Raw genomic sequence first — 16469 nt, 5'->3', positions numbered from 1 at the left:
ACCAAAACTCCCTCTGATGCAAAAGGAGCCGTATTGTCTTCCTCATTCTCTTCTCAGAGCTCCTCTCTGAAAAATATTTTGAGTCCACATTTTCAATTAGAGTACTTCATATTTTCCTGTAAAGAATATCAGTTTGGTCTTTTGTGAATTGAGTCACAGACCAATTTCCTGTGCATACTGCAGGATACAACCGAGAGCAGAGTCCAAGCGTCTCACAGATTGTGGGTAAAAATTTAGCCGTTATCATGAGAACCAGTTTGTTCTGCTATAGTCCTGCATCCACAATTGAGAACCAGGTTTTACAGCAGAGGCGAAAAAAACTCCTCCTGGGCAGTGCCAATTGTAGCGTGCCCTAAGTCTGCAGAGCAGCATACCATGTTGCCAAGCCATCTATTGATTGCCGGGTGTGAGCTGATTTTGGTGTGAGCAAACATCGACTCGATCCTGACATTGCTTACAACTTGGAGGCACATAAAAGTCGCACTTCAAACGGATATTTCTCTGTTTGTGGGTTTATTATGTTACTGCACCTCAAAGTGGAGTCGCTGATTTATGGCACATAGGTTTCATTTGCTGTTTGGAATTACACTTTAAATTAGTAGTATTCTATATATACTAAAACACACATACTATAACATTTAATAGACTTGTCAATGTGGCGACCACATAAAACGGCAGGTGTTTGTGGCCAGGCCAGGCCGCATTCATTTCCTGTGGGGAATTGCTTTGCTTTGGTTTCGTTTTTTTAAGCGGGGCTGATACAAATTGATTTGTAATTAGTTGCAGTTGCAGTCAACAATATGATTAACTTGGCATTTGGCGTGGCCAACCAGGCACAGCCTACTCTGAGCATTGGGAGTTGTCTAAGGTTACAAGCCAGCCACGCGGCCACAGCTGTGCGCAGGCGTGGATGCGGCTCAAGGCATAACATATCCACTTCAGCGCTGACATGCATAAATTACATTCAAGGGATGCATTATCCTTAGTAATATCCTAAGAAATTGACAGCTCCTTAAAGTAGTCGGCTCTCAATGACATCTGTGGGCGTTCTTGTGACTTGTTGTAGCTGCTGTGGTTTACCCCGAGTATCATCAGCAGCATGTGTCAACAAATGTTGGACGGTCTAAGTATCCATAACATATCATATGCAGCCAGCCATCCAATCCCTGACAGTCGACAGTTGTGTGCTGTTCGTGTCATAAATCAGGCGCAGGAAAAACTGCATTAGCAGCTACATTTCAACGCTTTTTAGTTTATCGCTGCCGGTGTCGCTATCTCTAATTGTTTATAATGCTTTTGTTTATTGAATTTATATAAAATACATGATGATTTTTTCCACAATTTCACTAGTCGGTTATTAAATTAGACCTTAATCCACTTTGACACGCGCATATAAACATTAATTAAATTCACAAATGAGCAGTTTATATTAAATTATAAACTAACTAATTACCTTGTCGGTTATTATTATTATTATTAAATTTTTTTTGTATTATTATTGTTCAACTTGATAACGTGACGTTTTTACACGCCTCAACAATTGGATTAAGTGCATAACACGAAATGGCATTTAAAATGACGCTTTTAATATAAAAACACATACCAACAAAATCCGTTTGACTGTTTGTGGGTTATCCCGGTTTTATTTTAATTTAGTTAATGAAATGTTTTGTGTACGGGATTTAAATGGTTGGGTTAACCAAAAAGAATAATGCCAAACAATTGTGAGAGCTGTAAATATAAATAAATAATTATTATCAGTTAACAACATTTATAATTCAAAAGTAAAAAATGAAAATTAATTTATGAGACAATAACAATATGATAAACTAGAGTAAAGAGCAAGAGTTTAGCATTTGGATTATTATTATAATAAATTATTTGAATACTTACTCGATCATTGAAAGTCTTTAACCAACTTTCCTCCCATGCACTTTTCGATTAGTTTCATTTGACTGACGTATTTCGACATTCTTATCCAAGAATCTTAACTATCTAACTAACTAAGCATGAGCATATCTAATTGATGAGAAATGCAGCAGTGTCTAATCATTAGCTGTTGTCACTGTTCCCACAAAGCCTTCCTTCCACCTTATCGCTAACATCAACACCCAGGAAAAGTCATCATTTTTGTTGCATAATGCAGGGGAAAAGGTCATATAACATTGGCCCAAGTCATCATCATTCATATTCATGTATGGCATATAAAAACTGCCCCATAATTTCATTGCACCAACATAATCCGGCAGACATTTAAACGCCTCTCCTCCTGCCGAGGCACTGCATTTATAATTTGATCGATTGCGCAGCGCTTCCAAACTACTTTGACATTAATTGACTCCAAATATGCACAAGCGCATGAAATTATGAAAATCTTATTAAAGTCAACCAGCCAGGCGAACACTGAATGAGCCTTTTGTTCGGCTAAGACCGAAAAAATTCACCGGGCAAACTTCATAAATGCTAATGTGCCTGGCTGCCCTGACGGCCGGCTAAGAAATGATTGATGGACTTAGCCAGGGCGACGAAAAAACTCGCCTGCCTTGGTTTGAGGTTTCTATTTACTATTGAGTGCAAAATTATGCGGTCTACACCTACAGCCAACGGCAAAAAAGGGATCAATTCCCGTAAAAAAAAACGCCCCAGCAGAAAATTTCACCTTTTACCTTTAAGGCACATTTTCGGCAACTCCTTGATCCAATTTAATCCCACGGCTTAGGCACAACGAGCTGGGCTTAAGCGTCTTAACGCATGTTGCAACATGTTTACTAGAACCTAACAAAGATTTAGTTATTATACTGCTGGGCAGCATTGCAAATATTTTGAGGTTGCCGCCCTTTGTTCTACAATGATCTATGGCAGGACAAGTCCTTTGACGGCAAAGTTCTTTGGAAAGAAGAGCAGGAATTGTTAAGACAAAACGTACATGTTGGTAGGTTGATTATCATATCAACTATTAGATTAGCCGCCCATTTTTCTGATAACTTCCGCAGGGATCGCGATGAGTACCTATATTTAAATAAATCAGCGTGTTAAATTGAATTGCATTTCTTTTTGGTCGAAAGGAAACCTTTTAAGTAATCTGCATAGAGTTTATTTCCCTGACTGATTGGTGATCATCGCAAGGCCCAAGCCACAGAAGCTAGACAGTAAAAAGTATAACTGAAGCTTCCGGAAAATTCGACCTCAACCCTCTATAAGATAAGGTGCCGATTCATCTCTAGCTGTTATTATTTACAAAGAAAAGCGCATCAATACTTCATTTCTTCGGATAAGTTCTTCTATAACTAAAGTTGTCCCACCGTATTCAGAAGTAATGAGAAACTCTTATCGAAATAAGATTTCTTAATAAACATTTCAAAAAGGAGTTTTAAACGAGTTAATTTACACTTATCCAACTTTTAATTCAGCAAGCGGCTTGCATTTAAGCATTACTCAGGCAATCCTCACATGGAAAGCAATTTGCTTAGCCTACCTCCAACCGCTCTTAACTCACAGTCGACTCACACGAAAGTCCAACAAGAATAAATGTATTCTGAGCTCTATTGTACATTATCAGGCAGACCCCGTCTAACTTCCTGTTTTGTTTGTGGAGTCCTGTGCGTGTGGCGCCGTAAAAAGCATTTTGTGTAAATGCGGCGCAAACAAGCTCGAGACTAATTACTGCACAAGATAACGCCAGAAAGCAGACCGCACCAGGATAATAATCTAAGCAAATTTATCAACAGTCGAAACGGACACACACACACACGTAAGGATTGAAATGGAAAGGCCCATGTGGGTGTGTACAAAGCAAAAAAAAACACACACACACACACACACAAAATAAAGGCACATACAAATATAAAAGCCTTGTGCTTTGCATGTGTGCAACACCAAGGAATACATACACAAAAGGATACAAGTGAAAAATTATGCGATGGAGACTCGAACAGACAAAAAGCAAACCAGCGCCACCAACCAACGCATAGGCCAAAGGGCAGCCCCAGCCTTCTGTACAGTTGTTTGTTAAGTGTGAACTTGAGGCAAAAACATGCCACGTGCCGCAGGCCAACAGAATAGGACGCACAGATCATACACGAGCTGGGATTCACCAAGGAAAAACAGATACATTTCCACGGCCAAAACGAAATGTTAATACACTTGCATTGTGCGTAAGTGCTTGATTATGGAAGAGATTTAGTCTAATTGAAAAGCTGTTCCACTAAAACAAGTTAAAATATTACAATCAGAAGCTATCTAGTGTCAGAAACACCTCTTTGAGGGCTTCTCAATCCAATAGAGATGACAAAACGGCCTGTTACATATACTCTTGATTCGATTTTTAAGTGCGTTCAATTATCAGAGTAATACAATCGAGTTTTTAAATTGATTTGGTGATAGTCAAGAATAGAAACGTTATATAGCAATATACTATTTCTTTTGATCGTAACACATTTCAAAATCCTATGGAATATATAATCGTTTATTATTTCCCTTAAAAGAATATTTCTTTGAAGTTCCAATCATTCTCACAAAGTAATTATACCCTTGGAGTAAAATAACAAAAATTTGTTTTTTCTTTTCACACAAATAACCAGAGGCCAAAAGGCCTCCAAAAATGTCTGATGATAACACCCGCCATGCCCACCCACATCCTTCCACAAGAAACGCCTAAGTAACAGCTTTTTAGCATAAATTTCCAGTTACATGGCAGGAAGTCGTCGTGCGTCAGTTGCTTGCCACAATTTCCATTAGCAGCAAACGCCACATGTGACGTTCCCGCTGCCAGGACATTTGACATTTTAAGGAGCGCCAAGAGCGAGTGGCCCACAGGTAAGCCCCAGAAGTCGCAGACCTGCCCCGACCTGACATGTCAACTGTGTATAGCACGCACAATTTGAGCTGAAATTCTCAAAGGTAAAATAAATATATAAGCGATGGACTAACAGTAAATACACCTAACTGAATAGCATGACCAAGGAAGAGCAAACAAATGCAAGGAAAAAACCTGCAACGGCGCTGCCAAGTCCCAGTTCTCAGCCCTCTATCTCCCTGTTATTTCCAGAGGTTACCGTATCCCCTGTTGCCCTGCACACCTGTGGTAAACGCTCAAATTTCAATGAAATGTTGAAATAGAAATTAAATGCCAGACCGCATTTTAGACTAATGCCAAAATTGCGCGCTCCCAACGTGCTCGTATCAGCTTACGGCAGCAACAGCATCCCTCGCCTCCCACTCCAAGGTACAGGTATCCTGTTTATGGCAGCCAGCCTGAATCAACCACAACATATACACCTATTTCCTCTGTGCAACGCGTTGTCACATGAGACGCTTGCCAAAATAAATAAAAATATGTATATATATATATATTGAATACACCTCCCGTGCTCAACCACAATGCCAAGGAAGTGGTGGCCCGAAAGACAGGAACAACCCAACACTTAGTTTCGGAAATGGCCCATAGCTGCCTTCGAGCTGCCTGCTGATGTGCCGGCTGATACGATAGCGGCAGTCCCTAATAGTCGGTGGTCTGGGCCCAGTTAAGTGTTTTGCATTTGCCATGCACAAAGCACCTTTGGCATGTGCAAAATTTAGATGGATTCTCGATAAGTTTATGCTAGGCAAAACGATTATAAGCGATTCGTCGATATTTGTCAAAGGCAAAGGGTAAATTGAGTGCATGTGGGCATCAGGCCTAAGCCAAGAAATCATTTGCAAAGATAATAATCGAGAAAGAAGCGTGTTTAAGTCAGGTAAAGAGTAAAATAAACGTTTAACGAGTGTGTGACCGACTACCTGATATCCTTTAAGCAGCTGCGGTAACATGTACATAAACTTCAGAACTATACGGGAAAATATTTGCCGTTTATGCCTCACAGACAATATTACGCTCAGCAAACAGTTAATTAACATTCATACATCGAACAGTTTTAGACGGACAAACGCATGCTAATATCAAATATATACATTTACTTTTTAGATTCAGAGAAGTCTTGCCAATTTTCAATGGTTACAGGGTATACAAATATTCAAAATATATATGAACGACAAATTTAGACAAGACAAATTTAAGAAAAGCAGACATATTACAAATATGCCGAGTTACGAAATATACAAAATTAAAATATTATATAAATATTTTTTTGTCCCCAACACAGTCAGTCGCAAACACAAAGGAGGTAAAGATAAAATAATAAATTATAGATGAATTAAATATATAAAAAAAAAAAACAAACTTAAATACTTTTATGAAATTAATTATTGAATAATTAAATATCAAATACTTTCAACTATATCAAGGTGTATTTCATTATAGGAGACTTTCTTATAGACAGACTCCTAGGTCTCTTTAATTGAATCAAATCTTAGCCTGGTATATTGTTAGATGCTTATTATGCATATGTAATTGCTTAGACCAGATATACATATCATAATATATATTTGATTCTTTTTTTTTTAACATTGAAAAATGCGTTACCGACTGTTAATTAATCATCAGACCAAGAGTCTCCCACTACCAATAGTTTTCCACGTATTTTCAGCTGTCAAATCAAATACTCCGCCGCACAAATCAAGCGGCACAGTACTCGAAATCTACTTTTGGCCAGTGACCGACCAACATTAATAACGCTTCAGTAGCGACGCACAATTGACAATACGTCGAGCCCGACCAAAGGAATCAGAACATAGCTGCTCGATACCAATAGTCGATGCTTTTCAATAAAACTTCCGACAAAGGCTGCACAACAATTGGATAACAAACGGACAAAAGACGCACAAAATTACAGCGCACGCTGGGACTCTGGATTTGATTACGAGGAACCAAAGTGAAACTACGTCCATGGGCCGAGTCCTGCCCCTTGCATTTGTCATGCATGCGCCCAGAGAGTCCTGCATGGAGCATTTCGCAAGTTGAGCCGAGTCGAATAATTAGTCCACGCCCTTGAGCATTTTTACACCTGGTAATTGCTCCACAAAACGTCGTGTAATTTTTCTTTAATGAATCTCAAATGACTTTTGCCTCGACCCTCGACCATTGTTTCCCAATCTTGACCGCAAGGACTCGGCCAGCACGGATGCTGCCTGTGCATGTGTTTGTATTTTTTTTTTCTTTTTTTTTCTTTTCAGCTGCTTGCAATGAAACATTCGCATTGCTTACTTTATTAAAGCATTGGAGACATTTATGGCCCTGGTCATATACTATATGTATATGGTGTATGCCGGAGCAACATTTTTTGTTTCATGATTAATGCGCTTCGTCCTTGCTACAATGCTGGCAATTTGGTTTTGTGTGCAACTGTTTCTATTGAGGCATTGTGCATCTGTAGGCGTTCTGAGCTGGTCTCTTTGTCGGCCGAGCACCTTTTTCTTTACACCTTGAGACGGCTGTTTCTTTTGAGTTAATGCATTTACAATGAGGCGCAGTGCTGACTTTTGAATTATGGTTGTTGTTCCAAGGAATTGGCCCTTTACAACAATTGGCCAGCCAGTAAATGGGTCACTATGGCTAACAACACATATAAGTTTAAGTATTATAATCAACGCTGTGCAAACTTTTACCCATTCAGAGCTGATGGCTTTTCAATAAACCATTTCAGCTAAATCGCTGGGTCATCAGCTTGATGACGACACAGTGCGTCCCATTATGGACCACTTTCCGAGCCGAATTAGAGAGAGTGGAGAGTTGATCTTAAATTCAATTTAAAATGCATCAGACTGTTTACCGTAATAATATCAACACATTTATGCTGGATGCTCCCTGCCCGCAGTTTTATCTCATTTATATATATATATCCATAATATTGCCCCACAGCGCCAAGGCAGCCGATCTCTGCGCAGGCGCACAACCCGCGACCAGTTTCAGTTTCAATTTCAGTTTTAGCTCTCGTCTTCCAGATGCACCAGGTGCAATACCTTAATGAGCTTTTGTTGTTGTTGTTGTTCTTGTTGTTGTCCAGCTTAACGAGTGGCCGACGCTGCCTGCGCCTGCGGCTGCTGCGTTTTTTTTTCTTTAACAGCTTAAATAAATTTCAACTTGGCACTTTTTTTTAAGCAACACGCAGGATTTTTTGTCGGCGGGACAGCTGTTTATACCCTGTTTCATATTGATTAGATTGGGTATGCACAAGGGTTTATTTGATTTCCATAATGTAAGGCAATCCGAATCTTATTTATCAAGCCGCAAAACTAAAGCAAACTGTAGGGTATTTCATAGTCAAGCACATTGAGTTTCATAACTATGCGGTTCCACATCATTTATGTTAAATTCTTAGTTGAATAATGTTTTTTCTTGTATATTATTCGCGTTGCGTTGTTTATGCAGTTAACTGATATTTTTGCATGCCAGATAAAAGTTGTGTGTGCTGTACCTGTGCGCGCATCTGTTATCCTGACAGCAGGCAGGTGAGGTGAGGTGAGGTGAGTCCTGCCGCTGCTCGCACGCTGGGGAGGTAATCGATCTTTTGTGGTTTATTTACATCCGTTATTGAAATTCGCTTTTTTGCCTTTTGTTGCTGTTGTTGTTGTCGGTCGCCTTTGTTTTATGAATTGGCTTTGTAGTCCTTGCTGTTATTGTTGTTGCCGTCGTATTGATGACAATTGCATTTTGGCATGCAGCTGGGCCCCATTTACATCCGGTGCGCGCTTTTTCCAGCAGATTTTTTTTTCTTCCGATTTTTTGTTTAAATTTGCAGCCGGCGGAAGTTAAAAACATATATGTAAGCTCTTCAATACTAGAGTTTACTGATTGCTTCGGGCAACACAAATTTAGAAAATTGTAAATTATTTTATGAACTTAAGGCACAAACCTAAGAAATCAGAAAATAACATCTAAGCTGTGTGGTGGGTAGAGAATACAATTTATAGATTCAAAGTGTGCAGTTATTTAAAAGTCAATTTTATTGACTGAACGTCGAGTGATTACATCAAGAAGTTCTAAGATTATTTCCCACACTCGCGCTTTAGGAATGCCCAGGCGTCGTTCGCTTGAACTTGCCTCACCTGTCCTTAAATTACCAACTCCATACATAATCAACAATTTCACTGGCAGCAATACCAAATTATATATTTGTAGCATGACTGCCACAGAAATATGCATGTATACAATACGCAGGGGCACTGAAATTCACCTGTCCACACGGATTTCTAACTTTTAATACATAAATTAATGCTTTAAGCAAAACACAAAGCAATCCACGACATTAAAAAGATAAAGACCTACACACACACACACACACACACACACACGCATACAGGTATATTGGGATTCCACCTGCAGTCCAACATTCAACAGCAACATATAATAATCCCATCAACATTTTTGGATACGCTTTGCAAATGAATTGTAGCGCGGTCGAGCCGTTCAATAAGCGGCAAAGTCGACCAACCTGACCAGACCAAAGCGGGAGGGGAATGGACGCGGAGACGGAGACGGCAATGGGGACCGAGGCCGGGCCACAAAGCGTGGATAATAATAATGTGGAACCGAAAATGTGCTGGGATCGCTCAGGACTGACGGCTAGCGAGTGGCGACGACGACGATGCGGACTGTAAAGTTCTGCATTTGCACCTGCAACACGGTTGCTGCAGAATTTTTTGATGAGCCGTGCGTGGCTTATAATTAAATTGAAGTTGTAGATACAATTTGATATCAACGCCGTTGCGCTACATAAAACATATATGTATTAAAATTTAAACAATGGCTAAGCGTGCATTTTAAATGCCTTGCCATATACATTTCACAGAAAGGACCAATGTGAAAGTAATTAAACCGAACAATTAAACTGAAGCAAACTGTATGGGAGTGTGAATTCAAAATGTGTGAAAATCAACAGAATGTGAATATAATTCTAAATAGATATATAAAAAACAACAATACAATCATCAACTGCAGCCCAATTCGAAATCTTTTCCATGGGCACTTTATAAGGCAATCCCTTCAGGCAGCATCCCTTCTCAGCCGCTTCAGTTTTAGGCTAGAGTCCATCAGATAGCTTATTTTCGGGACAAGCATTTACATGAAATGAACTACAAAATAGAATAGGAAAAAGTACAAATTTAATGTTGGCCTTAACCGAAAAACTGCATTTAAATGCCGTTGCCATTGTCAAATAAATCAAATTTCCGACACAGACACACACACGCAGACACACATATTTCTTGGCCCAGTCGCGATTGTATGCAAAAACAGAAAGAGAAAAAAATAATAATAAATGCCGCAGGTGGCCACAAACTGGCGGCCGTTTGTCCATTTGTCCTTTCAACGTTTCAAGTGTTTGTCTTTGCATCCAGTTGGACAAATTTACATGCGCGCCTCGCACACAATGAGGCAGCCGCAGGTAGGCCCGGCTGTACATTCCAGACTGGGCACAGTGGACAATGGCCACACGTCGATATTCAAATAGTTTTTTTTTCCACATTTATTCCATTTCATGTTGTTGTTGTGCTGCCTGCTCAAGGCACACATTCGGGCGTAAAGCGTAGCGGGCAAATATATTTTAAATGAAAAAAAAAAACTTGTAAAGGATGTTTGATCGTGTGATTTCCGCTTTTGTAATGCTCATTATCCTTTGTGCTGATGTGTGACAAACGCCTGGGCACAGCTGTGTGCATGGGTGTCCTATTATTTTAAAGTGCAGACCTTAAGCCTTGTGAGAGAGCAGAGCAGTAGTAAATCAATCAAACAGCTACCCAAATGCAGTATCCATCAATTGTAATGCAAAATGTCAATCACATTTTAGCTTAAAATTTCTGAAAGATAATCAAGTGCGTCAGAAACTGATCAATTGGTTCCATAAGCGGATTCAATCTGATGAATTTGATGCGTTTAGTTTGCGAGAGCTTTTCCTTTTCCTTCAGATATGCGAACTGCAGTTTTATGTCGCATTTATGACCTACATATACAATTTAGAATACTGCCGCTTAATATCTCTAATTCTAGTGACACCTAATTCGATTTACACATATAGTCCAGATTAGCTTAAAAGTACTTTTAAATAAAACTTTATTCGCGACCCATGCGAGCCATAAATAACAGTCCGGTTATATAAACATATGTGATAAGTGAGTAGGATGGGCAAACTTGTTATTACGACGAGATAACTTGACCAAATGGGAACAAATCATGAAAAACCTGGCTCATAAGATATTTCTTAATTTGAAATTTGCTTGTTGTGCCAACAAACTTGGAACTGAGCAAAAGATTCGTAAAACTTAAAATTGCAAAGAACATAATGAACGTCAAGACATTAGGGAAAATGTGGATGGATTTAGTTGACAAAGAGCAAATAAATGAGTTGACATGTATACGTGCTGTTGTTGAGAAACTAGAGAAACTAGATTTCTGGCCAAAATTTGAACAAACCTATCATAGCGAAAAAATATGTTATTGAGACATGTCTGGAGAATTGTTATAAAGCAATACCTTTTATCTTTTATCAATGCCAGTATCTTCCTCTATAGAACCACATGAGCAATCTTAGAAGACAAAAATAATGATTTTGCTATGGGCTGTAAGAAGAGATTAAGATCAGCATGGATGGCTCCACTGGATCTCCATGACAATTCAAATGAACCAACATTAACAATACTTTCGACTGCCTGTCAACTTGGGGACATCATAGCTAAGGAAATTGAAAATTGTACCCAATACCAAAACAAGGACTTTCTCAAGTTATATGAAATAATGAATAAAAGTGAAAAAGTTGGATTAATTGTGCAGCTACACAAAAAGGAAAATCAGGAATCAGTGACCAACCGGCACAACAATAACTACAACGACAACAACATGCGTCTGCAACATGCAACTTTGACATTTGGGTAATTTATGAGCCGCAGGCTGCAGAAGGAATGTTTCACAAATTGCCAAGTCATTTTGCTACTTATCGCAATTAGTTTGTGTTTGTTTAATTATAAAAATAGTTTGGTAACAAAGTTTTGTGCGCTGACATTTATTGGGCGTGTTGCTTGCTTCAAACTCTCCACGCCCGTCCTCAGCTCATCAAAAGAAACTTTTTCGACATTGGCAGAATGAAAAGTGAAAAGTAAAAGAGAAAAGCAAAAACAAAGAAATTGGGAAACTAACAAATTTTTATTTAATTTTTGCAACGTTTCGTTTCGTTTGCTATGCAAATTTGGCGCTTTTGATGCGCTTTTAATTAGCCCTCTCCCCGCATGGAATAACGCAAAAATCCGCTGTCAATTGGTTGTTGTCTTTGTTTTTCTATGCTGATTCGTATTGCACTTTGATTCCGTACCTCATGCCCTTCCATTCCCCAGTCAATCGCATGCAAATGAGCGCTAGCTCACACGGCGACAGCGCCCAGGTGTGCGGACCAGTTGCGCAGGTGGATGCGGCGGGTTTTTGAACGTTTTACGTTTTTAGTTTTATGCTGCGAAAATTGAAGTGTCCTTTGCATATTCAACAGCATGCAAATGAACTGCACTCAGCCTGCAATTACAACACCACTCGCTGTTTGCAATCGAGTTTGATGGGATGCAGCCCACTGCATTCCTCTTTGCATGTCGAGCCCCATTGGAAATGAGTATAGAAAGCGTATAAAACCATTTGGCCCATAAAACACCAACTCTTTAAAGCATATTTATTGCCTAGCAATGCCAAGTTGATCTAACCATATCTGCCTCAAGAAGATAATAAACGGACAAATCCCATTCCTTTGACAGTCATGAAAGACGGCAACACTTGAAAGAATAAATACTCAGCATATGGCTTATAATTATGTTTAAAATAACGCGCTTCTAGTAAACAATACTTAAGGCCTTCTGGTTAGATATTTATCAGATACGTTGGAAAATTAGTTTGATCAAGATATCTAGAAAAATAAAAAAGTTGTCCAAGCACAGCTCATTTCATTAATTTTTGAATAAAGCTAGTCTGATAAAAATCTTTTATCCAAAAAGTATCGAAAAGCTTGTAAATGCTAGGTTTAGTTGGGATTAATCAAAACTAAGCACAAGCAAATTTAACTTTGAATCGATTTCTCTCCTATGATACAGTAGTCCGATGATAGTCTATATAACAAAATAACGTTAACTTTGGTCAATATATCTTAAAAAAGAAAAACGTTTTCATAAAAGGAATAAGATTTGAATAGCAATTATCTGGTTAATTGAGAAAAGACGGACCGACTGGCCTTATCGTTCCACTCTGTCTATACAACTAATATAAGCATCCTTTAGCTAATAAGAATTAAACACACCTGTTTTTCATATAAGACTATTCCCGCGCTTTGTCTGTGCTGGCGGCTGTCGCTGCCGCTGCCGCGGCTGCGGCCTGCGTCGAATGATGCTTGGCGACCGCCTCTTGGGCTTTGCTTAGCTGTATGTAACCTTCGTGTGCACGCGAACGCAGCTCGCTTTCGACACATTTATTAACTGATTTGGAAATGACCGCCTTGATTTTCTGGGTTTCGTTAAATTTTCCCTTCTTGGCTTGTATGGGAGCATCTGCAAGATATATGAAAATGCCGCATGTAAGCAATTGCAACCTGTTGCCAAAGTGCGCTACTCACTTGCTCTGCGTGTGAAGGCTGCTTGTTTCTGCTGCTTCTTCTTGTTCTGTATGGCAGCAGGTAATTTGGCTTTTTTAAATTTACCTTGTGGCATTTTAATAGTACTAATAAACTAAATTTAAGCGATTTAAGTTCTTGCAAACAAAAGCACGTTTCGCAAATTTTTAACAGCTGACGCCCGATAATTTGTGGAGGTCGGTCGATAGTCATTCTTAATATTCTGTTAACGCAAATGTAATAACATGAACCCTTACATTAGTTTACTCCACAGCGTGCTCCTCATTTAAGCTCATTAAATTGTTTTTAATCATCGCGCTTTTATTTAAATTCGGACTACGAGTTAAATGGCTTTGGTTAATTAAATATATGTATAAAATCAATCAGATTATATATAAATGTTTTTTTAATGTCTTAAGCATATAGACCGATAAGCAATCAACCGAGTTTATTCAACGTAGTATATTATTTAATCGCTTAACTACAAAAACAAATTGTACATTCAATGCAATACGCAAATTATTGTTTTGATATTTTGTTTAACAGGAAATAATTTAACATTTAAAAGCGTTGAATATTTGAAATTGTTATTGTGTTATTTTAAACTGTTCCATTTCTTTTACATATATTTAAATTTATATTTATAATTTTTGTTGTTCATACACATAACTACAATCTACAACGCGTTTCGGATTTAAACTCGTATTTGTATTTAATTTTTTGCTGTTTTGTCTTTGCTCGCTTGGCGCGCGCGTTTACTCACTTTGTGATTAATGCATTATTTTTTATAAAAATAGTTTTACAAAACTTTAGTTAATTATTTTATGTGTATGTACGTAATGTGCATATATGTATATAGATATATATACACACAAACACACACACGCATATATATATATAGATATATCTATAAAACAATTAACTCAATTTGCCGACTATAATGCCAGTTACAACTAATCCTATTATCACAGCAATCACTAAAAGTATCAATATCTTACGGCGGTGGCTATTACGACTGGCAGCCGCCTTTTGCAGCTCACTGCGTCCCTCCTCCACGTCAGCGGCCGTCCGATCAATAAGCGTTTCCATGTTATCTGCGATATGGAATGATATTTAAATTCAATATTTGAAATCTGTATTTATGATGGTTCGATACGATAATGATATTCCCCTCTATGATTTAGGCACTGTTATCGATAGCTGATCGTTTAGCTGCACAACTGTTATCGAAACTTGTTTAAATTTTGCCGATATACGATATAGTGCTCCATTATCAATATCGTAATTTGAAAGTAATGCAATTTTTTACTCACCCACCACCGCTCGCTGCTCAACCACCATAGTACTTAGCTTGTTCATAATGGCATTTACATCGAGTATATCGGCCTCAATTAGTTCGACTTGGCGCTGACGCTCGACGAGCATAGAATGCTGCTGCTCCAGTTCGTTTTGATCCTGGCGCTGCTGCTGCAGCAGCTCCGTTCTGGCCGACATGACAGACTCACGCTCAGCCTCGGCGGCCAGCTGATAGCTTTGTCGCGTTGCCTGCGATATGCGCTTCTGCAGCATTGAGTATTTCTCGACAACGTCTTGAAATCCCTGGGTGAGCTTGTCCAGCTGCAGCTTCTGCTGGCGATCACCATGACGCACCACCGCCTGCAGTCGCTGCAAATCCTGACTGGTCGTCTGGACGCGCGCATTGCTCTTCGTATTAATGCTGTGTATCTTCTCGCGCAATGCCGACAAATCCTTGGCAGTGCCTATGAGTTTTAGCTGCTTCTCCAGCTGCTTGGTGCTGCTGTGTATCGATGTGATATTGTGGCCAATATCCTCGCTCAGCGACACGAACTCTGTGGGACTGAAGCCGGAATTGCCACTGGAGGCAGCCGCAAAGCTCACCTCGGGCGTGGCACTGGATGTAGCACCATAATCGCGATGCGTGCCACCGGCTGGATTGTTCAATGCCTGCGCCATGATTATTGCTGTCTGGTCACTCTAGTACTATGTGTATGTGTGTGCTAGCGCCTGGTCACTCTAGCACTCTGTGTCGGTTGTACAAAACTGTCTTTGGTGTTTCTTCGTTGTTTTTTTGTGGGTGGTGCGTGGTCGTTGGGTTCTATGACGCGACTGTCTGCGAATGTAGAGTGCTTTACTTTAGCTATGTGAGGGCACAAAGACCGCAACTATCTACAAACTAATGCGCTTCGCATTACACAAACAAACAAACTCGAACTGGAGCCAAACAAATGATTCACTTCAACAGAGAGTTTATCAGACATGCTAACATATGACCAACATGCATACAAACATATGTACTGGTGTGTGTATATATGAAGGCATGTGTGTGTATGCGGGCTCACAGCAATACCAAAACACACACACACGCGCACAGACAGTTTACACACGTACCGATGGTCTGACTTTGCCTTTGGGTGCCAGCAGCTATATGGCTTCCAATTATTAGTATAAGTTACCTAGGATTTACTTCAGTGGGCGAGTTGATTTCCAGTTTCTTTTTAACTAATTTGCCCAGTGCGCAAGCCTTTCACTGCACTACACACAAAGACAGAACTTGATATCGATAATTGCGATACGCATTTGCGTATTTATCGAAGCTTTGCAGCCCTACACACAGAAAAAATTAGACAGCACTGAAAACATTGATAAGCAAAAATTGGCGCGCGAAACTTACCCCCTTCCAAACAGTTAATGGTATTCCTTAAATGTTCTCTTTTTAAGCGCAATTTGTAAATGCTTCCAATGAAGTTACTGTTCTTGACTTAAATAAGAGATGGTCGACGAACTTGGGCAATCCGTACTCATGCAAGACCGTTTTTAGAGCTCATGTCCAGCTCTTTTACCTTATATCGATAACGATTTCTCATGCCCATCATGAACACCCGAAATAAACCTTATTCCATGACAGGTTCTAGTTTACATTGGCAAAATCTGATTCGTGTT

General features: G+C 39.3%; 2 protein-coding genes and 1 long non-coding RNA gene across 4 annotated transcripts; 1 reads left to right on the top strand and 2 right to left on the bottom strand.

Annotated features, from left to right (window-relative positions):
* Positions 1-1611: 1611 nt before the first annotated feature.
* LOC6624457 (uncharacterized) lies at positions 1612-13690 on the bottom strand. Its single transcript, XM_002047434.4, has 3 exons — positions 13512-13690; positions 13200-13446; positions 1612-1731 (listed from the first exon to the last, which is right to left on the bottom strand). The coding sequence occupies exons 1-2, from the start codon at positions 13603-13605 to the stop codon at positions 13217-13219; spliced, it is 324 nt and encodes a 107-aa protein (XP_002047470.1). The 5' UTR covers positions 13606-13690; the 3' UTR covers positions 1612-1731; positions 13200-13216.
* Positions 4484-5334, top strand: LOC116650734 (uncharacterized). Its single transcript, XR_004303781.2, has 3 exons — positions 4484-4899; positions 4953-5083; positions 5145-5334. It is a non-coding gene; the product is annotated as an uncharacterized lncRNA (long non-coding RNA).
* A 118-nt stretch (positions 13691-13808) lies between the features above and the next one.
* Syx13 (syntaxin 13) lies at positions 13809-16120 on the bottom strand. 2 transcript variants are annotated; one of them, XM_015175846.3, is made up of 3 exons: positions 15983-16120; positions 14822-15639; positions 13809-14602 (listed from the first exon to the last, which is right to left on the bottom strand). In XM_015175846.3, the coding sequence occupies exons 2-3, from the start codon at positions 15480-15482 to the stop codon at positions 14427-14429; spliced, it is 837 nt and encodes a 278-aa protein (XP_015031332.1). In that variant the 5' UTR covers positions 15483-15639; positions 15983-16120; the 3' UTR covers positions 13809-14426. The 2 variants fall into 2 exon arrangements, with proteins under 2 accessions (XP_015031332.1, XP_002047469.1); XM_002047433.4 differs by having other exon boundaries at positions 15918-16092.
* Positions 16121-16469: the final 349 nt, after the last annotated feature.

The sequence above is a fragment of the Drosophila virilis genome, chromosome 3 (assembly GCF_030788295.1).
Source record: "Drosophila virilis strain 15010-1051.87 chromosome 3, Dvir_AGI_RSII-ME, whole genome shotgun sequence".
Classification (NCBI taxonomy): domain Eukaryota; kingdom Metazoa; phylum Arthropoda; class Insecta; order Diptera; family Drosophilidae; genus Drosophila; species Drosophila virilis.
This window is presented reverse-complemented; position numbering and strand designations above follow the sequence as displayed.